The 26,545-nt window shown below is 46.3% G+C and overlaps 3 protein-coding genes across 3 annotated transcripts in view; all 3 read right to left on the bottom strand.

Moving 5' to 3' along the window:
* LOC143955698 (uncharacterized) overlaps positions 1-26,545 on the bottom strand; it is a 124,017-nt gene that overhangs the window by 58,749 nt on the left and 38,723 nt on the right. The gene's annotated exons all lie outside the window — the stretch shown is intronic.
* The window catches only part of LOC143955360 (uncharacterized), a 96,307-nt gene that overhangs the window by 32,961 nt on the left and 36,801 nt on the right, over positions 1-26,545 (bottom strand). The window lies entirely within an intron of this gene.
* Positions 13,152-14,368, bottom strand: LOC143956039 (gastrula zinc finger protein XlCGF66.1-like). The gene is made up of 4 exons (XM_077466170.1): positions 14,307-14,368; positions 13,930-14,044; positions 13,595-13,729; positions 13,152-13,506 (listed from the first exon to the last, which is right to left on the bottom strand). The coding sequence occupies exons 2-4, from the start codon at positions 14,005-14,007 to the stop codon at positions 13,315-13,317; spliced, it is 405 nt and encodes a 134-aa protein (XP_077322296.1). The 5' UTR covers positions 14,008-14,044; positions 14,307-14,368; the 3' UTR covers positions 13,152-13,314.

The raw sequence follows: 26,545 nt of genomic DNA, 5'->3' as shown, positions 1-26,545 counted from the left end.
CTCCACAGGTATGTCTTGCTGATACAACCCCACCCAAAACCTGAAAACCCTGCTACCCGCTTTGCTTATATGTGTGCTGGTATGTTTGTTATTGCTTAACCATCTGTAGACCTGTCGACATTGCAATGCTTTTTTTTTTTTTTTTCCCCCGGTCCTATCCAAAATGACGGCCCGTTATCTCCAGTGCCCTCTTGGTAGTCTGGTTTCGCTCTGTTTAGCCAGCTATCCTTTTTATTACCTATTTAAAAAGATGGGGGGGGGGGGACACTGCGTTCCCTAAATGAGCGACAAAAAAAAATTGTGATGTAACACAAAACAGCAGCTAACATACAAAGTCAAAATAACAAAAATGATAACAAACAATGTAGCGCTGTGATGTCAAAAATGCAACCAAAAACTAGATTAAAAAAAATCACCAAATAATCTGGTAGTGAAAGATTTGAAAAGACGGCACACACATATCACATGTTGTGCGATCCCATGAAGAATGCAAAAAAAAAAAATTGTGCTAAAATACCAGTATAAACATAGAGAAGTCCAACTATGACAAAATAACGTGAAACGCGAGTCCTGATATTCCGTTGGTATGAACTATGTATAGCCTTCTGTTCACAGCCAGAAAATATTATTATAGAAAACGGTGCATACCCTTAGCCCTTTGTACACACGGTCGGAGAATCCGTCGGAATGTGTCCTATCGGACCGTGTTGTCGGATAATCCGACTGTGTGTGGTCTGCATCGGACTGATTCCGTCAGAATCTCCGTCGGACCCAATTTTCCAACTTGTTGGAAATATTTTCCGACCAACTGGTTCGATCGGACATACTCCGATCATGTGTAGAGAATTTTGATCGGACCAAGTGCCACGCATGCTCAGATCAAAATTCCTACATCAAAGCTATTGGCTACTAGCGTGAACGTAGGCCCATCATAAGGAAATAACGTCATCACGTTCTGAACGATCTGATTTTTCGACAACTTAGTCCGACCGTGTGTATGCAACAGTTTCGGATAAGATCCGACAGGCAAAATCCGACGGATTTGGTTGGCAGAATGTCCGACCCGTGTGTACAAGGGCTTTACCGAAAGTGATGGACACAAACTACTGTATAGAAAATGCGTCACGCAGGCCTTGTGTGCGTCACGCACGATTGATTTGCGTACATCAGGTCATGGATCACCGACCGAGTAGTCCACTGTCCACTTCAGGATCGCTACAACCTCAGATCTCCAGGGGGGTTCCTCGACTGTCTCTCGGGAAGTTCCGGTAGGTTAGAAGCTCGGAGCGGGTTCACCATAAAACAAAAAGTAAGGACGCAATGCCTCTCATAGTGAAATTCCGCCATTGAAGGTTTTAAATGTGAAAAAAAAAATCCAAAATGACATAAAAATATCCCAAAAAAAAAAAATCACGTGATCCGAATAAAAGATAAAAAAAGCAATATAGGGAGCAGGAATTGCTATCCCGACGCGTTTCGACTAATAAGCCTTATTATTATTATTATTTTGGATATTTTTATGTAATTTTTATGTCATTTGGAATTTTTTCAAATAAAAAAAATATCCAAAATAATAATAATAATAATAATAATAAGGCTGATTAGTCGAAACACGTCGGGCTAGCGTTTCCTGCTCCCCATATTGCTTTTTTATCTTTTATTTGGACCACGTGATTTTTTGGATATTTTTATGTAATTTTTATGTCATTTGGAATTTTTTCAAATAAAAAAAATATCCAAAATAATAATAATAATAATAATAATAATAATAATAAGGCTGATTAGTCGAAACACGTCGGGCTAGCGTTTCCTGCTCCTCATATTCATACCAACGGAATATCTGGACTCGCGTTTCACGTTATTTTGTCATAGTTGGACTTCTCTATGTTCATACTGGTATTTTAGCACAATTTTTTTTTTTTTTGCATTCTTCATGGGATCGCACAACATGTGATATGTGTGCCGTCTTTTCAAATCTTTCCCTACCAGATTAATTTGGTGATTTTTTTATCTAGTTTTTGGTTGCATTTTTGGACATCACAGCGCTACATTGTTTGTTCTCATCCTTTATTACCTCCCGATTAGATAATTGGAATGCACCCACCCCACCCCCCATCCCTATCAGTATAAATCTAAGCATAGTCCAAAATAAGAGTTACGCTATATAAATAAAATAGCAAAAAAAACTGAAACAAAAGAAAGTCCAAAAGGGCGATACACCAAAGTCTTATCATTCAAAGTCCATCAGCGGAATTGCTATGTGATCGCAAGGGATCCTCAAACTACGGCCCTCCAGCTGTTACGGAACTGCACATCTCATGAGGCCTTGTAAAACACTGATATTCACGGACAGATTTGAAACATGTTCTATTTCTAGGCCTGTTGGATTTTTTATTTATTTTTTGTCCGATAGACTCAATTCCTAATCGGGAAAACTGTTGGTCTGTGTGCTGGTCCGACGGACCAAATACGACGCAAGGGAAGCTGTTGGCTACTGAACTTCCTTTTTTTTAGTCCCGTCTTACGTCATCACGTTCAAAACTAACGGACTTTCGAACGGAACTTAGTCCGTTCGTGTGTGGGCAAGTCCGTTCCTTTGGAAAGTGCGTCGGTACTCCGCCAAAAGTCCGTCGGAAAGTCCGGTCATGTGTACGCGGTATTACTCTCCTGCCGCGTCCAAATATCTTAGTCTAACCTCCTCCTTTGAGCTGAAGCAATGGATACACGCTTCTTCTCACCCTGAAGGCAACACCTTCCACCTTGTATTCTCCTTCCTATGCACTCCGTGCAACCTCTCCAACAATTCTCTCCTTCACTCAGACCTCTGACACCACCTTATTAGTTCCCCTTTCTCCCTCTCCTCCACCTCCTGTCCCTCTCCTGCCACGTCCAAACATCTCAGTCTAACCTCCTCCTTTGACCTGAAGCAATGGATACACGCTTCTTCTCACCCTGAAAGCAACACCTTCCACCTTGTATTCTCCTTCCTATGCGCTCCGTGCAACCTCTCCAACAATCCTCTCCCTCACTCTGACCTCTGACACCACCTTATTAGTTCCCCTCTCTCCCTCTCCTCCACCTCCTGTCCCTCTCCTGCCACGTCCAAACATCTCAGTCTAACCTCCTCCTTTGACCTGAAGCAATGGATACACGCTTCTTCTCACCCTGAAAGCAACACCTTCCACCTTGTATTCTCCTTCCTATGCGCTCCGCGCAACCTCTCCAACAATCCTCTCCCTCACTCTGACACCACCTTATTAGTTCCCCTCTCTCCCTCTCCTCCACCTCCTCTCCCTCCAACTGCCTAACCATGGGCGTCCGCAGGTAGGGGCAAGGGGGGTCAAGTGCCCCCCTCCCCTGGAATCAAATCAGGGATCGGATCTTAACCGGTTCCCGACCAGCGCACGCCGATGTACGTCGACAGAATGGCACGGGCAGGCATATTGGCGTACATGTACGTCCAATCTACAATGCCGCCCTGCCATCGGGAGCCCGCTCCCGCGCTGGTCGGGACCCCCGTGAGTCCGGTCGCGGGACCCGCGATCATCTCACGGGACGGCTGAATGGAGGAAATGCCGTTGTAAACAGCATTTCATCATTCTGCCTAGCAACTAGTGACGCTGATCTCTGCTCCATGTGATTGGAGCAGAGATCAGTGTTCACTAAATGAAAGCCCAACCCCCCCACAGTTAGTAACACGCCCCTAGGAACACTTAACCCCTACACTGCCACCCACTGGTTAACCCCTTCACTGCCAGTGTCATTTACACAGGAATCAATGCATTTATATAGCACTGATTACTGTATAAATGACAATGATCCCAAAAATGTGTCAAAAATGTCCGATGTGTTCCCCACAATGTCGCAGTCACAATAAAAATCACTGATCGCCGCCATTACTAGTAAAAAAAAAATAATAATATAAAATTATTAATAAAAATGCTATAAAACTATCCCTATTTTGTAAACGCTATAACTTTTGCGCAAGCCAATCAATAATCGCTTATTGCGATTTTTTTTAACCAAAAATATGTAGAAGAATACGCATCGGCCTAAACTGAGGGAAAAAAAATGTTTTTTTATATATTTTTGGGGGATATTTATTATAACAAAAAGTAAAAAATAATGCGTTTTTTTCAAAATTGTCGCTCTATTTTTGTTTATAGCGCAAAAAATAAAAACCGCAGGGGTGATCAAATACCACCAAAAGAAAGCTCTATTTGTGGGGAAAAAAGGACGTCAATTTTGTTTGGGAGCCACGTCACCACGACCGCGCAATTGTCAGTTAAAGCGACGCAGTGCCGAATCGCAAAAAGTGGTCTGGTCTTTGACCAGCAAAATGGTCCGGTCTGAAAGTGGTTAAATTCAGCACAGCAGCATCGCTATCAGGGTGCGGGCAGCCCGCACCCGGGTACCAACCACCAGTGGGGTGACACCATCAAGCTGCTGTCAAGCCCCCCCCCCCCCCCAATCAGTGTAGTGTGATTTTGGCTCTTTTCCCTGCTCAGTCCAGCAGAGAACCTCAGCGGCACTATGACAGGAGAAAGGCGAGCTGCGGGCTGTCAGAGGTTTGCCCTGCTCACCTCCCCCTTCTCCTGTCAGGGAGAAGAGACGGCAGCTCTCACCAGGTCCCTCCCAGCTTAGTACCCACTTCATTCCTTGCCTATTGGCCATAACCAAAAGGATACTAGAATAGGATAGAATCATGGGACATGTAGTCCCCAAGATTGGCGGCCCCATTTTCCACAGGGAGGAGGCTACAGCTCAATCAAGAGAGAGATTGAGAGACTGCAGCCTAGAAAAAAGCTGAGGGAGAGAGTGCTACAGGACAAAGAACGAGGAGTGTGCTGGGTGCGGAAGCCAGAGAGAGAGCCATGCTGCTCTGCACCACCAGAGAGAGAGCCACACTTCCCAGCACCACCAGAGAGAGAGCCACACTTCCCAGCACCACCAGAGAGAGAGCCACACTTCCCAGCACCACCAGAGAGAGAAAGACTGAGCCACTACCAGGGTACAGAAATGCTATACTACTGACCAGAGTCGATCCCAGGTCACCCAGAGTGAGCGATCGTCCAGCCGGAGGGATCATTGCTGTAGTTTCTCTGGGTCTGGTAAGAGGGCCTGTTGGCCATTATCCATTACTTATCCTAGAGACTGTACTACGTCTGCAGTCTCTGACCACGATAATGTAATAATCACATTGTCAAAAAAGGGGCGGTGCATGGGGAACCCTAAAATGATGCCCCCCCCCCCTGAAAAAAGTTCTGCAGATGCCCATGTGCCTAACAGTTACCCGTAGAAACCTTCGCCACCTCAACCCTTCTCTTCTCTGCGACTGACCACCTCTGTGACAGAATCTCACCCCCTGTCCTGCCCCAACCTAGCCACTTCTGGTCTACAACACTTCACTTCTAGCCTCACGGGCCCCCCCACTCACTACACACAGAATCAGCCCGCCGACCCCCTACAACCTTGGCAAACAGATGACACCAGAAGTCTGAAAAAAAAAAAAAACATAGCCGACTCTTGAGCCCCTGTGGCGTAAGACTAAATCTTAGAAAGATTTCAACCGAGATAAATCTGCCCTCCAAAAATACAATTCCTGCCTCATCACCAGTGGCGTAACTAGAACCTTCAGGGCCCCCGATGCAAGAAACCATGAAGGGCCCCCCTGAACCCCAGCCAGGGCCCTTCCCTCCGAGTCCGGCGGTGGAACTCCAGGGTGTGGTCACAGGTATGACTTTTGTGAGCCCTGTAGTTCCACCACTGGCATCAGTAGTTTTTAATTTTTAGGTGCCCCATTGGGGGACTGTCCCTAGGCAGGATGGGGTCCCCGTCCCCAGAAGAGATGAGGTCCTTTTCTCCAGGGCAGATGAAGTTACTGCCCCCAGGTGAGAAGGGGTCCCTGTCCCCAGGGGAGGTGGGGGTCCCTGTGCCCACATGAGAAGGGGTCCCTGTGCCCAGGGGGAGATGGAGGGGGTATGTAATGGTGTGTGGAGGATGGGGTCCTCTCACTCACCATGACCAAGCTGCAGGCTGCGCACTCATCAATGTTGGCCTGGGCTCCATCCAGTGTGCTGGACGGGTGATCAGCATATCTCCCAGAAAGACCCTTCATTATCTGTGTATGACGGGGGAGGAGGGGGGCTGGCAGACAAGCCTGCAGTGTCCTCCAGGGGGCTCTCATAGGGCTGCACTGCATCTGTGTGCTTAAAGTTTGTTTACAACGGAGAAGTATGCAGTGCAGTGTGGGCCGGACTCGGGGGGGGGGGGACTCTGGCTGGGGAGAACAGACATCGGACTGAGCGGCAATGCATGGAGCAGGAGAGGGGTACTCTGAGGACACAGGTCATGCAGGGAATGCACAACTAAAGAGCAGCCAGTGCGATAGTCGAGCATGGAGCTCTGCTAGTCACCCTCCACCTCCAGCCACCCGTGTGCATGGTGCACTGGTACCCCCTAGCTGCCTATGCTGCTGCCGGCCATATGTAGAGGGGGCTGCATGGGCCCCCTGCATCACAGGGCCCGGTTGCAGTCGCAACTGCTGCACCCCCTATAGTTACGCCCCTGCTCATCACTTCCAGCAGACCGTCCCCACTTCACGGCAAGGTCCGCCGGAAGTGGGGAAGGGTACCTGTCAAAAACAGGTCCCCCCCCCACGAAAGGGGCTAAATGTGGCACCGGGGGGGGTGGGGGGGGGGCGCGGGAATCTGATAAGCGGAAGTCTCACCTAGCAGTAAAAAGGGTCGCTGGTTCGAATCCCAAGCACGACACTACCTGGAAAAAAGAGGATATCACCGCTCCAGGAAAAAAAAAAAACAGATAATAAATCCTTCTCTCGGTTCGGAAGTCATAGGTGCCGGCAATTGCTACTAGCAATAAACAGGAACAGATTCTGAACAGCCGCACTCCTAAAAAGTAGCCTTCTTTTATTTAGAAAATTCACATAAAAAAAAAAAAAAAAATCAAAGACACTACCTGCCTGGAGTTTGCATGTTCTCCCTTTGCCTGCGTGGGTTTCCTCCGGGTACTCCGGTTTCCTCCCACACTCCAAAGACATGCAGGTAGGTTAATTGGCTTCTGTATATGAATGGGGACCTTGGATTGTGGGCTCATTGAGGGTAGGGACCGATGTGAGTGTGCAATGTACAGGGATAGGGACAATTGTAGACACTCACTCAGGATGGACTTGATGGACTGGTGTCTTTATTCAAACATACTATGTAACTATGTACCCTTTTGGGTGGAACTCCACTTTAACCACTTGCCGCCCGCCCTATTACAAATTGACGGTGGCAAAGTGGTTTCATAATCCTGACCGGACGTCATATGACGTGATCAGGATTATGAGCCGCTGCGCGACCCCGGGGGCGCGCATCGCGACGATCGTTGTTGCGGGGTGTCAGTCTGACACCCGGCAACTACGATCTCGGTAAAGAGTCTCCGACGGAGACTCTTTACCACGTGATCAGCCGTGTCCAATCACGGCTGATCACAGTGTAAATGGGAAGAGCCGGTGATCGGCTTTCCCTCACTCGCGTCTGTCAGACGTGAGTAGAGGAGAGCCGATCGGCTGCTCCTCTGACAGGGGGGGGGTCTGTGCTGATCGATTATCAGCACAGCACAGCCCCCCCCCCCCCCCCCCGAGGATGCCCACACTGGACCACCAGGGACGCCACCAGACCACCAGGGAAAAGGTAATCCTCCCTAGACCACCAGGGATGCCAGTCAGCACAATGGATGCCAATTAGTGCCCATAATGGATGCCAATCAGTGCCCACAATGGGCATCACTGATTGGCATGCATTATTGTTTGGCACTGATTGGCATCCATTAGTACAGTATAACACCAATGCCGCCTATGAGTGCCCACCTGTGCCGCCTATGAGTGCCCACCTGTGCCGCCTATCAGTGCCCACCCATGCCCATCTGTGCCGCCTATCCATGCCCATCTGTACCGCCTATCCATGCCCATCTCTGCTGCCCATCCATGCCAATCCGTGCCAGCTATCAGTGTCCATCCGTGTCGCCCATCCGTGTCGCCTATCAGCCTATCAGTGCTGCCTATCAGTGTCCATCAATGCCACCTCATCAGTGCCACTTCATTGGTGCCCATCAGTGCCGCATTATCAGTGCCCATCAGTGAAGGAGAAAACGTACTTATTTACAAAGTTTTGAAACTGAAACAAAAAAAAAAACATTTTTTTTTTCAAAATTTTCGGTATTTTTTTATTTGTAGCGCAAAAAATAAAAACCGTAGAGGCGATCAAATACCACCAAAAGAAAGCTCTATTTGTGGGAAAAATGATAAAAATGTCATTTGGGTACAGTGTAGCACGACCGCGCAATTGTCATTCAAAGTGCGACAGCGCTGAAAGCTCAAAATTGGTCTGGGCAGGAAGGTGGTTAAGTGCCCCCCCCCGGTATTGAAGTGGTTAAAAAGCCCTCACTGGACACAACCACTCTTAACAACCTACGCCCCCCCATCCCCTTGCTCCCCTTTTTATCCAAACTCCTTGAACGTCTGGTCTACAACTAAGTGACTAACTTTCTGAGCATAACATTCTTGACCCCCTTCAGTCTGCATTTCGTCCTCAGCACTCCACAGAAAACTGCTCTCCTAAAACCAAACAAACGATCTACTAAACGGCCAAAACCAATGGACACTGTTCTGTACTCCTACTGGACCTCTCTGCTGCCTTTGCTATGGTTGACCAGCCCCCCCCCCCCCCCTCCTCAAAAAACTCCAGGTCTTTGGTCCACATAACTGTACTCTTCACTGGTTCTCTTCCTACATATCCAACCTTTAGCGTTACTTACAACGCTACTTCCTCCTCTCCTCTTCCTTTCCTTTTGGTTGGGGTCCCCCCTAAGGTTCTGTTCTTGGACCTCTCCTATTTTCAATCTACACCTCCTCCCTGGGTCAGCCTCTCATGGCTTCCAATACCAACTCTACGCTGACGACACCCAAATCTATCTCTCTACCCCTCAGCTCACTTCCTCCGTCTCCTCACGTATCACTAATTTACTAACAGACATATCAGTCTGGATCAGTGGCGTAACTAGAACCTTCAGGGCCCCCGATGCAAGAAACCATGAAGGGCCCCCCGAACCCCAGCCAGGGCCCTTCCCTCCGAGTCCAGCGGTGGAACTCCAGGGCGTGGTCACAGGTATGACCTTTGTGAGCCCTGTAGTTCCACCACTGGTATCAGTAGTTTTATTTTTATTATTTTATTTTTTTATTTTTAGGTGCCCCATTGGGGGACTGTCCCTAGGCAGGATGGGGTTTCCTGTCCCCAGAAGAGATGAGGTCCTTTTCTCCAGGGCAGATGAAGTTACTGCCCCCAGGTGAGAAGGGGTCCCTGTCCCCAGGGGAGATGGGGGTCCCTGTCCCCAGGTGAGAAGGGCTCCCTGTCCCCAGGAGAGGTGGGGGTCCCTGTCCCCACGTGAGAAGGGGTCCCTGTGCCCAGGGGGAGATGGTGGGGGTATGTAATGGTGTGTGGGGGATGGGGTCCTCTCACTCACCATGACCAAGCTGCAGGCTGCGCACTCATCCATGTTAGCCTGGGCTCCATCCAGTGTGCTGGACGGGTGATCAGCATATCTCCCAGAAAGACCTTTCATCATCTGTGTATGATGGGGGAGGAGGGGGGCTGGCAGACAAGCCTGCAGTGTCCTCCGGGGGGCTCTCATAGGGCTGCACTGCATCTGTGTGCTTAAAGTTTGTTTACCCGGGAGAAGTATGCAGTGCAGTGTGGGCCGGACTCAGGGGGGGCGGGACTCTGGCTGGGGAGAACAGACATCGGACTGAGCGGCAATGCATGGAGCAGGAGAGGGGTACTCTGAGGACACAGGTCATGCGGGGAATGCACAACTAAAGAGCAGCCAGTGCGATAGTCGAGCATGGAGCTCTGCTAGTCACCCTCCACCTCCAGCCACCCGTGTGCATGGTGCACTGGTACCCCTAGCTGCCTATGCCGCTGCCGGCCATATGTAGAGGGGGCTGCATGGGCCCCCTGCATCACAGGGCCCGGTTGCGGTTGCAACTGCTGCACCCCCTATAGTTACGCCCCTGGTCTGGATGTCACACCACTTCTTCCTCCAACTCCATCTATCCAAAACCGAACTTATCATTTTTCCTCCCCCACGTGCCCCTTCCCCCGACTTCTCTGTTAGGATCGATGACTCAACTAAAAGCCCCCCCCCCCCCCCCATGCCAAGGTCCTAGGTGTGGTCATGGACTCTCCTTTAAGCTCCACGTCCAATCACTGTCCAAAAACTTGCCGACGCAACATCTCCACAATCTCCCTTCCTAACCAATGACACCACAAAGCTCTTAATTCACTGGCTGGTCATCTCCCGCCCTCGACTACCGCAACTCCCTCCTCATTGGCTCATCTCTACATAGTCTATCACCTCTTCAATCCATCATGAATGCCGCTGCCAGACTCATCCACCTTACCAACCGCTCTCAGTCTCTGCTACTCCTCTCTGTTAATCCCTCCACTGGCTTCCACCCAACAAATTAAAGTGGGAGTCCGCCGGGACTCCGCATTTTATTTTTTTTTTTAAAAGCCAGCAGCTACAAATACTGCAGCTGCTGACTTTTAAAATAGTGACACTTACCCGTCCAGCGCGCCCGCGATGTCGGCACCCCGAAGCCGATCTCTCGATCGTCTCTCGGGTGCTGCTGCCGCCGCCATCTTGGGTATGGGAATCAGGAAGTGGAGCCTTTTCGGCTTCATTTCCCGGTTCCCTACTGCGCATGCGCGAGCCGCGCTGCGTAATAAGGATGGTCCCCGCTGCCTCTGGGATCTGTGTGTTTCCCAGCAGGCAGCGGGGGGGACTTTCGGAAAGGGGCGTAATCTACGCCCCTTTCCCGCAGATAGCTATCCGGGAAGTGGGTGCAGATACTTGTACTGTACAGGTACCTGCACCCCCCCTCCCCCCTGAAAGGTGCCAATTGTGGCGCCGGAGGGGGGGAGGGTTCCGATGAGCGGAAGGTCCACTTTAGGGTGGACCTCCGCTTTAAATTCAAAATACTAACAACTACATACAAAGCCATCCACAACTCGGCCCCCAGCTACATCACTGACCTAGTCTTATAATACCAACCTACTCGCCCTCTTCATTCTTCTCAATGCCTCCTGCTCTCTAGCTCTCTCATCACCTCCATCCCACTTTTCCAAAGCCTCTCCCATCCTATGGAACTCCTTACCCCAAACTGTCCACTTATCTCCTACTCTATTAGCTTTTAGACGATCCCTGAAAACCCTTCTCTTCAGAGAAGCCTACCCTACCCCCACTTAAACAACTGGATTTTCATTTTCTCCATCAGCTCATCCCCCCAGAGTTATTACCCTTTGTTTCCACTTGACCCTCCCTTCTAGATTGTAAGCTCTAATGAGCAGGGCCCTCTAGTCCCTCCTGTATTGATTTCTATTGTATTTGTACTGTCTGCCCTCATGTTGTAAAGCGCTGTGCAAACTGTTGGAGCCATTTAAATCCTCCTGTATAATAATACAATGTCAAAGCAGAGTGCATGAACAGGCTTCAAAACCACGACTCTGTAGCAAGGGGTTGCTGGGTGAAGAGAAAGAAGAGAGATATAGAGGTAAAAAGACAGCAAGTACACAATATTACCAAAAGTATTGGGACACCTGTCTTTACACGTAGTCTCAAAATACCAACCTAATCGTTTTCTCTTCGTTCTTCTCAAGACCTCCTGCCTTCTAGCTCCATCATCTCCTCCTCCCATGCTCGTCTCCAGGACTTTTCCAGAGCCTCCCCAATCCTATGGAATTCCTTACCCCCAATTTGTCTGATTATCTACTACTCTATTAGCTTTTAGAGGATCCCTGAAAACCCTTCTCTTCAGAGAAGCCTACCCTACCCCCACCTAAACAACTGTACTTTGATTTTTTTTTTTTCCCATCAGCTCCTCCCCCCCACAGTTATTACCTGTTGTTTCACTTGACCCTTCCTTCTAGATTGTAAGCTCCAAGGAGCAGGGCCCTCTGATACCTCCTGTATTACCCTGTTTCCCCTAAAATAAGACCTAGCGTGATTGTTGGTGTTGGCTGCAATATAAGCCCTACCCCCCCAAATAAGCCCTACCCTGTTTCCTCAAAAATAAGCCCTACCCTGAAAAGAAGACCTACAAGGACTTTAACTAGGGCTTATTTGGGGGGGGGGTAGGGCTTTTATTGCAGCTATCACCGACAATCACACTAGGTCTTATTTTAGGGGAAACAGGCTATATTGTATTGTAAGTGTACTGTCTGCCTTCATGTTGTAAAGCGCTGCGACAACTGTTAGCGATATATAAATCCTGTATAATAATAATAATAATAATAATAATAAAGCCAGCTGAACCCCAGGGTGGGTATCAGTGCAGGTCATTATTGCTATTTTTGGCTATTATCACTCAGTGTTTGTCCTTTTCTGGACCAATCAGTGAACAGTAACAGAGATAAGAGAAGAATATATGATGGGTCACCTGTGCTGATCTCTGTAGGAGTGTCCTCCTCTATGAATGTCCTCGTCATTCCAGCCTCCTCCATAGACTGCTGATCATCCCTCACATACCTCTCTTCTTCTTCATCCTCAACTTTTACAATAATCAGATCTTCACCCTAAACCAACAGAATGGCAGAAAATAACATCTGTAACATAGAAGTATTTATGATGTGAGATCACATAGAAAATATCATCTTGTAGAGTCCACACATCATCTCCACATGTCAGAGTGTTCAATCACTTTATGTTCCCGACCCTCAACTCCACCTACCTGATGATGGTGGGGAGATGGTGTGACCTTCAACTGTACCTACCTGATGATGGTGGGGGATGGTGTAACCCTCAACTCCACCTACCTGATGATGGTGGGGGATGGTGTGACCTTCCTGTGTAGAATACAGAGGACGGGGACATCTCTCTGGGGGGTTCCTGTATCTGGATGTCTCCACCATGGTGTCCTGGTACAGATCTTTGTGTTCTTCCTCCATCACCCCATCCTCATCATCCTTCTCTTTTATCTCTTCTTTAACCTCAACTTTAGGATCTCTCAGGTTTCCACTCTGAATATATAATAAAAATGACATGAATCGTAACAATGCAGATAATGTACAGATCCTAATGATACTATCAGTGATTGTTCCTCATCTACCTGATGATGGTGGGGGATGGTGTGACCTTCCTGTGTGGAATCCCGGGAATACAGAGGACGGGGACATCTCTCTGGTGGGTTCCCATTACTGGATCCATCTGTAGGAAACACACACACTGACTGAATACATTGTTTCTATGTGTTTATCAGATGATGGGGGATCTAGGTGGAGCCTCCGTACTGCTCTCTCCTTTACAATAAAGTCTCCTCTTACCCGGTGATGTGAGGGGCGGCTGATTGGCCATCATGACGTCCTTGTAGAGATCCTTGTGTCCTTCTAAATACTCCCACTCCTCCATGGAGAAATAGACAGTGACATCCTGACACCTTATAGGAACCTGACACACACAATGATACAGTCACCATCCAGACACATCCCTTGTCTGTTACTGGATAATGTCCCAGAATTCCCAGAATCCTCCTCACCTCTCCTGTCAGCAGCTCCATCATCTTCTTGGTGACTTCTAGAATCTTCTCCATGTTGTGTCTCTCAGGTTTTAGGGAGTCACATGGAGGCACTGTGATGGTCATATGATCACCGGACTTCACAAGAGGAAATCTCTGTATTGGAGAACCAATAGGAATATCATGTTAGACTCCCAGAATCCTCCTCACCTCTCCGGTCAGGTCTGTGTTTTATTAATAGAGATAAGAGTGATGTCATGTGACCTCCCAGAATCCTCCTCCCCTCTCCGGTCAGGTCCGTGTTTTATTAATAGAGATAAGAGTGATGTCATGTGACCTCCCAGAATCCTCCTCACCTCTCCGGTCAGCAGGTAGATGATCTCCAGGGTGAGGTTTAGTATCTTCTCAGTCATGTGACTCCGGTCCTTCTCCATCGTCAGTGATGTGGTTAGGTGATCTTTGTGGGTTTCTCTGTAGATGGATAGTAGAGAATTATCTGATCTGTACAATACTGCTGCAGAGAAAAAAATCGAAGGGAATGTTCCGACCCCGTAACTGGGGGAATGAAGGTGTTAATCTAGGTTACTGGACGTCTGGAGATAAAAGACGTCACAGTGACTATGGAGGAAGAGGACGGACATGATGGGGGGGGGGGTTACTGGGTGTGTATATATATATATATATATATATATATATATATATATATATATATATATATAAAATAACTTATTACCTCCTCGGCTGCCACTTCCAGCAATGTCCTCTCTACTTCTTCCCGACTCACCTCTCACCCAGAACTTCCTATTTATACCTGACGTCACTTCCTGTCTTCCATAGAGACTTCCTGTCTGGATAGACTTGAGATCCCCACCTTGTGGAGCTCAAAGGAACTGCAGCCCGAGAAACATTTTACAGCCGGATCAGTGGAAGTACGATCAGAATATCTGGGAATTTTGCATATATCAATAGACAATTACAGTTTTCAACTACCGTGTTTCCCCGATAGTAAGACACCCCCGATTGTAAGACGTATCGGGAGTTTCAGAGGGGTCGGCTAATATAAGCCGTACCCCGAAAGTAAGACATATGTCTTACTTTCGGGGAAACACGGGGGTATTGCCGCCTCCAGTGGCGTACTAAGAGTGGGGCGGGGGATGCGGGCCGCACCGGGTGTCACACCCTGGGGGGGGGGCTTGCCAGGCCAGCGCCCTCCCCCTCCGACTGAAGAGACAGCGCCGTTCTGATCAGTCTCGGGCAGCGGCTGTCACTCACAGCCGAGCAGAGTGAAGCCGCCTCCCTCTTGTATGGCTACACAGTGCTGTCCATGAAGGAGAAGGAGGGGGATGCGGCTTCACTGAAGCCGCCTCCCCCTCCTCCTCCTCCTCCATACACAGCACTGTGTAGCCATACAAGAGGAGGGGGAGGTGGCTTCACTCTGCTCGGCTGTGAGTGACAGCCGCTGCCCGAGACTGATCAGAACGGCGCGACGCAACCACAGAGAAGGGGATTATTGCGCCAGGTTCCCGGATCACTGCCGACAGGTGTCACTGGCTCTGTGTCCTTCCCGGTACAGGTCAGTGCTGGTCATACAGAGAGAGACCAAGGAGGGGGAGGGGGAGGGGGGGTGTGAAGAGATTCTCTGCAGCTCTTATTATGTAACCGCAAGATGCAGCTGAGGAGGACTACAAGTCCCAACATACCGGGCTGTGTGGGCTTACAGTTCTCCTCTGCTGAGCATAGCAGCTTTGTATGCTTGGACTTGTAGTCCTCCATAGTGCAGCCTTGCATGCTGGGACTTGTAGGCCTCCTCTGTAGTACAGTGCAGCCTTGCATGCTGGGACTTGTAGTCCTCTGTAATGCAGTGCAGCCTTGCTTGCTGGGACTTGTAGTCCTCTTCTGTAGCGCAGTGCAGCTCTGCATGCTGGGATTTTTTTCCAATATAAGACATACCCCGAAAGTAAGACATAGTGGGGCTTTTGGGGATAAAAAGAAAGTAAGACACTGTCTTACTTTCGGGGAAACACGGTACGTTTTCGGCTTGTTACTGGCTTTCTCAAGTCTGCAGTTTCTGACAAACGTTTTCAGATTTTGTCTGCCATGACATCACTTGTGCGAGTCATTGAGTCACTCGGGCCACGCTGCTTTCGAGGCACAAAGAGAAGAGATGGAAGGGGCTGTGTTGACATTCCAGCAGCTCGGCTCAGTCAGCAAAACTTCAGGGGCATCGCTCTTCGTGATTGACTTTGAAGATACATAACTAGACAATGAAATTGATGTTGGATTTACATCTGGGGACAAGAACCTTGTCCTTATGTTGATGAGAATAAGGGTCTCTCCCCCCCCCCCCCCAAACCCTTGCTCAGTGGTTATGGGGATCTGTGGGCAGGAGGCTTATCGGAATCTGGTAAACCCCTTTAACAAAAAGAGGCACCAAGATACTGCCCCTCCCCCATGTGCGTGAGTATGGGGTAAATAGTACCCTCACTCGTTCACAATAAAAAGTTGTAACCTAGAAATAAAGACCCCCAGACATTGGACAAGTCCTTTATTTAAAAAAATGTAAATCCAGAAAAAGTCCTTGACTGACGATCCACGGGGAATTAATAAACTAGGGGGTCTCCTGGGGACATTATTGACCATATATGCACATAACCACGCATACAGTGCCTTGAAAAAGTATTCATACCCCTTGCAATTTTCCACATTTTGTCACGTTACAACCAAAAATGTAAATGGATTTAATGTGATAGACCAACACAAAGTGGCACATAATTCTGAAGTGGAAGGAAAATGATAAATGGTTTTAAACATTTTTTTTACAAATAAATATGTAAAAAAATGTGTGGGGGGGGCATTTGTATGGTGCCCCATTTACTCTAATACCCCTAACTAAAATCTAGTGGAACCAATTGCCCCTCAGGCATGCCTCCCAGACTGCCAGACTGTGTGAACACTCACCAGCCCTCCTGGCTGCAACCTGTTGTTCCTCCTGGAGACTTGTCTGGCAGCGCTCTCCTGCTGTCCTCTTTTGCTGCTCCTGTGCCTCCTGCTTAGGACACCTCTGTGGGTTGTAAGAGGCTCCTGTCTGCACCCGGGCCCAGTATCATGTCCTGGCCCTCCAGTACTGTGCCCTCCAGATCTTCCAGCCCTCCTGACCCCCCCAGTATCATGCCCTCTAAACCCCCTGTATAATGCCTTCCAGACCCACCTGTACCAGGCTCTTCTGACTCCCCTGTAACTGTCTTTCATTGATCGATGATTGGATGACGGAGCGATCCCTTAAACGGATCCAAAACCGAACTCCTCTTCCTCCGCGCAAACCGAAAAACAAAAACCCCCGGCACGATGTCCACACCACTCACCATCCTCGGACAACCCATCACCCACAGCACTAAAGCTATAAGCCTCGGAGACATCTTTGACTCAGACATGACAGTGGATGCACAAATAGGATCAGTAGTAGACGTGTGCATTCGTTTTCGTCCAAATGCATTTTCATCCGAATTTCGGGGTATTTTAGTTTTCGTTCTGACAAACGATAACGAAAGCGCAGAATCCGAAAAACAAAAGATCCGACATAAATAAATGCTTAATTTTCGTTGTTACAACAGTTTGATATAGAATAGGAGATTCGACGTGACTCTGACAATAACAATCTGTCTATTGAACCTGTGGTCGAATGTGCCTAACCTTACCTCGACAGAGAGAAAAGATTCGACATAGAGAGAAAAGATTCGACATAGAGAGAAAAGATTCGACAGAGAGAGAAAAGATTCGACATAGAGAGAAAAGATTCGACATAGAGAGAAAAGATTCGACATAGAGAGAAAAGATCAATCTGTGTCTATTGAACCTGTGGCCGAATGTGCCTAACCTTACCTCTATTAGTCCAAGATTAAATAGAGAAAAGATTCGACAGAGAGAAAAGATTCGACATAGAGAGAAAAGATTCGACAGAGAGAAAAGATTCGACCTAGAGAAAAGATTCGACATAGAGAGAAAAGATTCGACAAAGAGAGAAAAGATTCAACACAGAGAAAAGATTCAACATAGAGAGAAAAGATTTGACATAGAGAGAAAAGATTCGACATAAATAAATGCTTTATTTTCGTTTTCGTTGTTACAACAGTTCGATATAGAATAAGAGATTCGACGTGACTCTGACAATAACAATCTGTGTCTATTGAACCTGTGGCCAAATGTGCCTAACCTTACCTCTATTAGTCCAAGATTAAATAGAGAAAATATTCGACAGAAAGAAAAGATTCGACATAGAGAGAAAAGATTCGACATAGAGAGAAAAGATTCGACATAGAGAGAAAAGATTCGATAGAGAGAAAAGATTCGACATAGAGAGCAAAGATTCGACATAAATAAATGCTTTATTTTCGTTGTTACAACAGTTCGATATAGAATAAGAGATTCGACGTGACTCTGACAATAACAATCTGTGTCTATTGAACCTGTGGCCAAATGTGCCTAACCTTACCTCTATTAGTCCAAGATTAAATAGAGAAAAGATTCGACAGAGAGAAAAGATTCGACATAGAGAGAAAAGATCCGACACAGAGAGAAAAGATTCGACACAGAGAGAAAAGATTCGACACAGAGAGAAAAGATTCGACAGAGAGAAAAGATTCGACATAGAGAGAAAAGATTCGACATAGAGAGAAAAGATTCGACAGAGAGAAAAGATTCGACATAGAGAGAAAAGATTCTAAAGTGCTAATTTTAAAGTTTGCAGAAACGAGGTGGAGCCACCAACACAAAAGATACCACATCCCAAATAAATATACAAATATAGAACAGGGAAAGAGGTAACCAACCGCACGGGACTTATAAGGGTATCGATATTGCATAGTACGGGGAGAACCCAATAGGGATCAAACACAATAGACCCAAGATAAAGAGAAAAATCTCAAAAATGTATTACAAAAAAAATACAAAAAAAATGTAACAACTTTTTCTAAAAACACCATGTATAAAGATCCATCCAATACACAAAGATTTTGAAGACTCTCTTTAGAACTCAATAAGTATAGTTATATACGGTGCTCGACATGTTTCACTCACAAATGAGTTTCATCAGGAGCTTTGTATACATATAACAAATAAGGTGCTGAAAAACATATAAAATACATTAATTACATAATATATATATATATATAAAGCATTACAATGTTCCAAAAGGAAGCATACATAAATATACATAGAACAGAAAAATGTATAATCAAAATGTAAGCAAAGATAAGGACATCTAGGTAGTCAGGGATCAAAAGGCTGGGGCAATTAGCTCTCACCTGTAGTAGATTCATCAAAAGACCAATCGGTCAAAAAAGGCCGAGTAGAATAACACCCAAGGGGGGGGGGGGGAGCCTCGATAGTGAATAATATGGGGACGTCTGGACCAGTGTTGGCTTGCAGAGAGACTCTCTATAGTATCAGTCTGAATTCGATAATAAAAAGATAAAAACAATAAATAAGAAAATAATAGATAAAGAGTTTTTTGGGTAGTGCTGCTGACAAAACGCAAATATTGCAATATCTGACAAAGTTATAGTATAAAACGATACTAGTAGGATACCTGGTAGAATCAATAGTATAAATCGAAGGGGCCAAATATGGCCAATCTATGGCGCAATAGGGAAACACAGCCCCCAGCCATTCAAAGCCAAAAAAGTAGTTCACCGCACAATATACAGCTAATTATAGCCCGATCTAGAATAAAAAAACAGAAGCAGACACAAATCAATTCATAAATTGGTCATGGGGTATAGATACCATAATACAAATAGTATATCACCAAAATGTTACTAGGACATTCAGCAAAGAAATCCCGAATGCCTACCTTAGTTGTTTGGTCAGCGGGGCAACCATAAGAGACAAGTCCCACCTCAGAAAAAGTAAGGCAGTGAAATCCTGCCTTATAAAGCGTCTCCCCAGCTCGGCGGCGTCTGACGTAGCCCACCAAGTGGTGGGCGGAAATAACCCTGCAACCAATCTCGGGAAATCCCGAGGAGCGTGCCGCGCATGCGCGTGATGACGCAGACTGTCGTCACGCACGCACGGCGGCCATCTCGAAAAACTCCCATAGCCACCGAAGGTATGGGTGAAGGGGAGGATCGAGAATTCGTTCACCGAATGACGCAAAACTGCATAACTCGGGCAAGAGCGCCATCTTAACAGCTGGAAAGCCCACAGTGGAAAGTGGGCGGGGAAAGATGGAGACAAGGGGAGGGCACGGACCGGCGAAACACCGCATCAACCCCATCATGGACAAACCCCGGTGGGTGAGATGAGGTGGATGAAATTACCGGCCAGACAAAATACCCAAACCCATCCGCCTCAGTGAAGGACCGACTCTCCCCTCAAACATAGAGCGTACTGAACGCTCCAGGTGAGGGAAAAAGAGCGCCCATGCAAGCCAGGTCCAGGGATACCCAGTAATAATGAAAAAATAGTAAAGGGGAAATCTATTATTTTCCCCCCAGAAAAAAAATAAAAAATAATATTCTTAAAGTGGCTTCCTAAATAGGTTTAAGTCACAACGATCAAATTAATGTCAAATAAATAGAGCAAATCAGCAAAAATGATGCATTTGTCCCAGACCGTTGATCACTCAGCTACATATAATAAGATATATTTTATTATATGTAGCTGAGTGATCACCATTTAGGAAGCCTCTTTAAGAATATTATTTTTTATTTTTTTTTCTGGGGGAAAATAAAAGATTTCCCCTTTACTATTTTTTCATTATTACTGGGTATCCCTGGACCTGGCTTGCATGGGCGCCTGGGGCCTTTGGTGCAATCTTGGCACTACTAATCAATTTGTGTCTGTTTGCATCCATGTAAGTCCCCTTCCTTCACCCTGCACTAATTCGCCTTTTCGCTACTTAACTTGGATGCTCTCTTTCCCTCACCTGGAGCGTTCAGTACGCTCTATGTTTGAGGGGAGAGTCTGTCCTTCATTGAGGCGGATGGGTTTGGGTATTTTGTCTTCATCTCACCCACCGGGGTTTGTCCATGATGGGGTTGATGCGGTGTTTCGCCGGTCCGTGCCCTCCCCTTGTCTCCATCTTTCCCCGCCCACTTTCCACTGTGGGCTTTCCAGCTGTTAAGATGGCGCTCTTGCCCGAGTTATGCAGTTTTGCGTCATTCGGTGAACGAATTCTCGATCCTCCCCTTCACCCATACCTTCGGTGGCTATGGGAGTTTTTCGAGATGGCCGCCGTGCGCGCGTGACGACAGTCTGCGTCATCACGCGCATGCGCGGCACGCTCCTCCTCGGGATTTGAATGAATGAATTAACCACTTGGGTACCGCGCTATTGCAAAATGACGGCAATAGCGCGGACCCACATTTCCGGGACTACGTCTATTGACGTAGTCCTGGTTACGAGCGGCCTGCGCGCCCCCTGAGGGGCGCGCGCGGCGCGCTCTGTGATCGGCGAGTCCGTGAGACTCGCCTGATCACCGATCCGTGTAAGGGGTCGATCCCGACCCCTTATCACGTGATCAGCTGTCAGCCAATGACAGCTGATCATGTGATAAAACGGAGCCGGTAATCGGCTAGTATTCCTCCTCGCGCTGACAGCGCGAGGAGAAAAAAAAAAAGCCGATCGCCGGCGGCCGTGTTCGGGACATCAGTCCCGATCACGGCCAGCATATCCAGCGGACACCTGCCCCCTGCCAGTGCCCACCTGCCACCCGCAGTGCCATCCTGAAATAAAGTAAGTGCCCCCCTGTCAGTGCCACCCAGCAGTGCCCATAGTGCCCACAGTGCCACCCAGCAGTGCCCACAGTGCCACCCGCAGTGCCACCCGCAGTGCCACCCACAGTGCCACCCAAAATCTGCCTCAAAGGTGCTGCACCCCAGTGCCGCCCATCAGTGCCCAGCAGTGCCGCCCATCAGTGCCCAGCAGTGCCGCCCATCAGTGCCCAGCAGTGCCACCTATCAGAGCCACCTATCAGTGCCACCTATCAGTGCCCATCAGTCCCATCTATCTGTGGTACCTATCAGTGCCCATCCGTGCCACCCATCCGTGCCACTTATCCGTGCCACCCATCCGTGCCATCTTATCTGTGCCCATCTTTGCCCATCAGTGCCGCCTTATCTGTGCCCATCGGTGCCGCCTTATCTGTGCCTATTAGTGCCGCCTTAACTATGCCTATCAGTGCCCACCAGTGCAGCCTATCAGTGCCCACCAATGCAGCCCATCAGTGCCCACCAATGCAGCCCATCAGTGCCCACCAATGCAGCCTATCAGTGCCGCCTAATCAGCGCACTTCAATGAAGGAGAAAAATGACCCGTTTGCAAAATTTTATAACAAACTATTAAAACATGATTTTTTTTTTTTTTTTTTTTGCATCTTTTTTTGTTTGTTTAGCAAAAAATAAAACTCCGAACTGTAACTAAATACCACCAAAAGAAAGCTCTATTTGTGGGAAAAAAATGATAAAAATTTCATTTGGGTACATTGTTGTATGCCCGCGCAATTGTCATTCAAAGTGCATCAGCGCTGAAAGCTGAAAATTGGTCTGGGACTGAGGGGGGTTTAAGTGCCCAGTAAGCAAGTGGTTAAATACTTATATAGCGCACAATGCGAACTGAACCGCCTCTCGATTTCCCGAGATTGGTTGCAGGGTTATTTCCGCCCACCACTTGGCGGGCTACGTCAGACGCCGCCGAGCTGGGGAGACGCTTTATAAGGCAGGATTTCACTGCCTTACTTTTTCTGAGGTGGGACTTGTCTCTTATGGTTGCCCCGCTGACCAAACAACTAAGGTAGGCATTTTGGATTTCTTTGCTGAATGTCCTAGTAACATTTTGGTGATATACTATTTGTATTATGGTATCTATACCCCATGACCAATTTATGAATTGATTTGTGTCTCCTTCTGTTTTTTATTCTAGATCGGGCTATAATTATATATTATTATATATTATAATTATAATTATTATAATTATTATTATATATTGTGCGGTGAACTACTTTTTTGGCTTTGAATGGCTGGGGGCTGTGTTTCCCTATTGCGCCATAGATTGGCCATATTTGGCCCCTTCGATTTATACTATTGATTCTACCAGGTATCCTACTAGTATTGTTTTATACTATAACTTTGTCAGATATCGCAATATTTGCGTTTTGTCAGCAGCACTACCCAAAAACTCTTTATCTATTATTTTCTTATTTATTGTTTTTATCTTTTTATTATCAAATTCAGACTGATACTATAGAGAGTCTCTCTGCAAGCCAACACTGGTCCAGACGTCCCCATATTATTCACTATCGAGACTTCCCTCCCCCCCCCCTGGGTGTTATTCTACTCGGCCTTTTTTGACCGATTGGTCTTTTGATGAATCTACTACAGGGGAGAGCTAATTGTCCCAGCCTTTTGATCCCTGACTACCTAGATGTCCTTATCTTTGCTTACATTTTGATTATACATTTTTCTATTCTATGTATATTTATGTATGCTTCCTTTTGGAACATTGTAATGCTTTATATATATATATATTATGTAATTAATGTATTTTATATGTTTTTCAGCACCTTATTTGTTATATGTATACAAAGCTCCTGATGAAACTCATTTGTGAGTGAAACATGTCGAGCACCGTATATAACTATACTTATTGAGTTCTAAAGAGATTCTTCAAAATCTTTGTGTATTGGATGGATCTTTATACATGGTGTTTTTAGAAAAAGTTGTTACATTTTTTGTATTTTTTTTGCAATACATTTTTGAGATTTTTCTCTTTATCTTGGGTCCATAGGATGAAGAAGCTGTAGCTTCGAAATGCATTACCATTCCTTTGCCACTGTGAATAATCACATTTCCTGTTCCTGTGAAGTCACGACCAGCTGCTTCTTGTTTCCTGCCTCCTGGTTCCCAGCATTCTCTGGATTAGACATGTGCAAAAGGAAAAAATCAGTTTAGTTTCGTTTCGTTTTAATTCGTTAATTCATTAATTTCGTTTAGTTATATTCGTTAACTTCCTTAAATTCGTTTTCGGATTTCGTTTAGTTTTCTACCGAATTCGAAAAATCGGCCACATTCGAAAATATTTCAACCAAATTCGAAAATATTTCTACCGAATTCGAAATGATTTCAACATGATTCGACATTATTTCAACCACATTCGAAAATATTTTGTGACCCGACTTTAGGGCCATGTATCTCGGGGTGACTTAGTGCTAGAAACTCCAAATTTGTATATGTCATAGTGCTAGTATTACTGTGTTTGCATACCAAATTTGGGGTTTCTATCTATAAGTGACCCCGAGATATGTGGCCCCAAAATCGGGTCGCAAAATGTTATTAGGTATTAGAGCAGAGAATGACATTTTGCGACCCGATTTTGGGGCCACATATCTCGGGGTCACTTATAGCTAGAAACCCCAAATTTGGTATGCAAACACAATAGTACTAGAACTATAACATATCCAAATTTGGAGTTTCTAGCACCAAGTGACCCCGAGATACATGGCCCTAAATTCGGGTCACAAAATATTTTCGAATGTGGTTGAAATAACGTCGAATCATGTTGAAATCATTTCGAATTCGGTAGAAATATTTTCGAATTTGGTTGAAATATTTTCGAATGTTTCCGATTTTTCGAATTCGGTAGAAAACTAAACGAAATGCATACCAAATTTGGGGTTTCTAGCTATAAGTGACCCCGAGATATGTGGCCCCAAAATCGGGTCGCAAAATGTCATTCTCTGCTCTAATAACTAATAACATTTTGCGACCCGATTTTGGGGCCACATATCTCGTAGAAATATTTTCGAATTTGGTTGAAATAACGTATCTCGGGGCCACTTGTAGCTAGGAACCCCAAATTAGGTATGCAAACACAGTAGACCTAGCACTACAACATCTCAAAACTTGGGGTTTCTAGCTCTAAGTGACCCCGAGTTACGGGGCCCCAAAATCGGGTCGCAAAATGTCAAGCACTTTTCTGCAGCAGAGAATGACATTTTGCGACCCAACTTTGGGGGCCACATATCTCGGGGTCACTTATAGCTAGAAACACCAAATTTGGTATGCAAACACAATATAACTAGCACTACAACATATCCAAATTTGAAGTGTCTAGCACCAAGTGACCCCGAGATACATGGCCCTAAAGTTGGGTCACAAAATATTTTCAAATGTGGTTGAAATAATGTCGAATGCAGTTGAAATAATTTCAAATGCATTTGAAATAATTTCGAATCATGTCGAATTCATTCGAATTCATTCGTTATATTTCTTTCGTATTCGTTGTAATTTGTTATTTTTTTATTCGGACATTCGGATGCATCCGAATGTCCGAAAGATGCAAAATTCGGCCGAATTTCGATTCGTTACAAAACGAATTGCACAAGCCTACTCTGGATCCCTGTAAGATCACACCAGTGCCCCAGGCTGCAAAAGGGAAGACATTTATGAGACTCCAGGACTGGCGATTTTCACCACATACTGAACTCATCTAATTTAACCTGTGAGTTACTACTTGTTTTTATTAAATATATGATTTATACTGCACTCAGTCTGGCGCCCCTCTGTTCCCATCTCCCCATACTATGCAATATCGTTACCCTTAAAAGTCCCGTGAGGTTGGTTACCTCTTTCCCTGTTCTATATTTGCTAATTTTAAAGGCTAATATGCAAGTTACTGTCCTAAAAAGTGCATCAATGCAAAAAAAAGTTTTAAAAACTGATGTTTTTTCGGGAGCAGTGATTATAATAATGATTAAAGTGAAACAATAAAAGTGTAATATTCCTTTAAATTTCGTACCTGGGGGGTGTCTATAGTCAATGGAGCCCACCAACTTCTTCGCCTATTGCGTAGACTTATCCCCTTCATCCCGGAAGGAGATACAGCAGCAGTAGTTGGAGCAATCATTAATTCCCAACTCAACTACTCAAATTCCCTCTACCTAGGACTTCCAAAATACCAAATTTCAGGTCTTCAAATTGTCCAGAACACAGCAGCCAGACTGGTAACTGGAATGAAACCCTGGGAATCAATCACCCCATCCCTGAGGACCCTCCATTGGCTAGCCGTGAAGGATCGAGTTACATTCAAGACCCTCTGCCTCACTCACAAATGTACACAAGGAAAAGCCCCGCAATACCTCTGTGACAAAATAAAGCACTACACCCCCAGGTCGCCCCCTCTCTGGTCAACTAACCAGAACCTCCTCCACATCCCCAAGACCCGCTATAAAGTAAAAGGTGAACGAAGGTTCGCAGTCCAAGGACCGCGGCTATGGAACGCTCTACCTGTGGACATCCGTTCACTAGAAAACCATCCGGCCTTCAGGAAGAAGCTCAAGACCTATCTCTTCTGAAGACCCAGATGGACACTGGTGTCAAAAGCGCCCTGAGGCAATGTAGTTTGCATATGTAGCGCTATACAAGTTATTCATTCATTCATTCCATCCAAGGAATTGGTCAGAGAAGGAGAATACAGAGATGATGCAGACGTTAATATTTGTATAATATATTTTTCTCTCCTCCTTGGTGGGAGTGGAGATGACCTCATCTATAAGGATATACAGTACATACACACACAGCACAAGGCCGTGTTTTCACTATAATGCCGCTTACACACGAGCGGAATGTCCAACAGAAAAGGTCAGACGGGAGCTTTTCATCATATATTCCGATCGAGTGTGTGCCCCATCGGACTTTTTACATCGAAAATTCTGATGGACCTAGAAATAGAACATGTTCTAAATATTTCCGACAGAACCAATTCCTATCGGGAAAACCCTTTCGAGTGTATGCTGTTCCGCCGGACCAAAAACAACGCATGCTCTGAAGCAAGTACGAGACAGAATCCATTGTCTACTGGTTATTGAACTTCCTTTTTCTAGTGCCGTCGTACGTGTTGTCGTCACCACGTTCTTGACGGTCGGACTTTGGTGTGATCGTGTGTACGCAAGACAGTTTCTGCAGAATTCCGGTGGAACTA

The sequence above is a fragment of the Lithobates pipiens genome, unplaced genomic scaffold (genome assembly GCF_037356315.1).
Source record: "Lithobates pipiens isolate NorthernLeopardFrog02 unplaced genomic scaffold, aLitPip1_a1.2 Scaffold_35, whole genome shotgun sequence".
NCBI lineage: Eukaryota > Metazoa > Chordata > Amphibia > Anura > Ranidae > Lithobates > Lithobates pipiens.
Note: the sequence above shows the minus strand (reverse complement) of the source record. Positions and strands in the feature narration are given on the sequence as shown.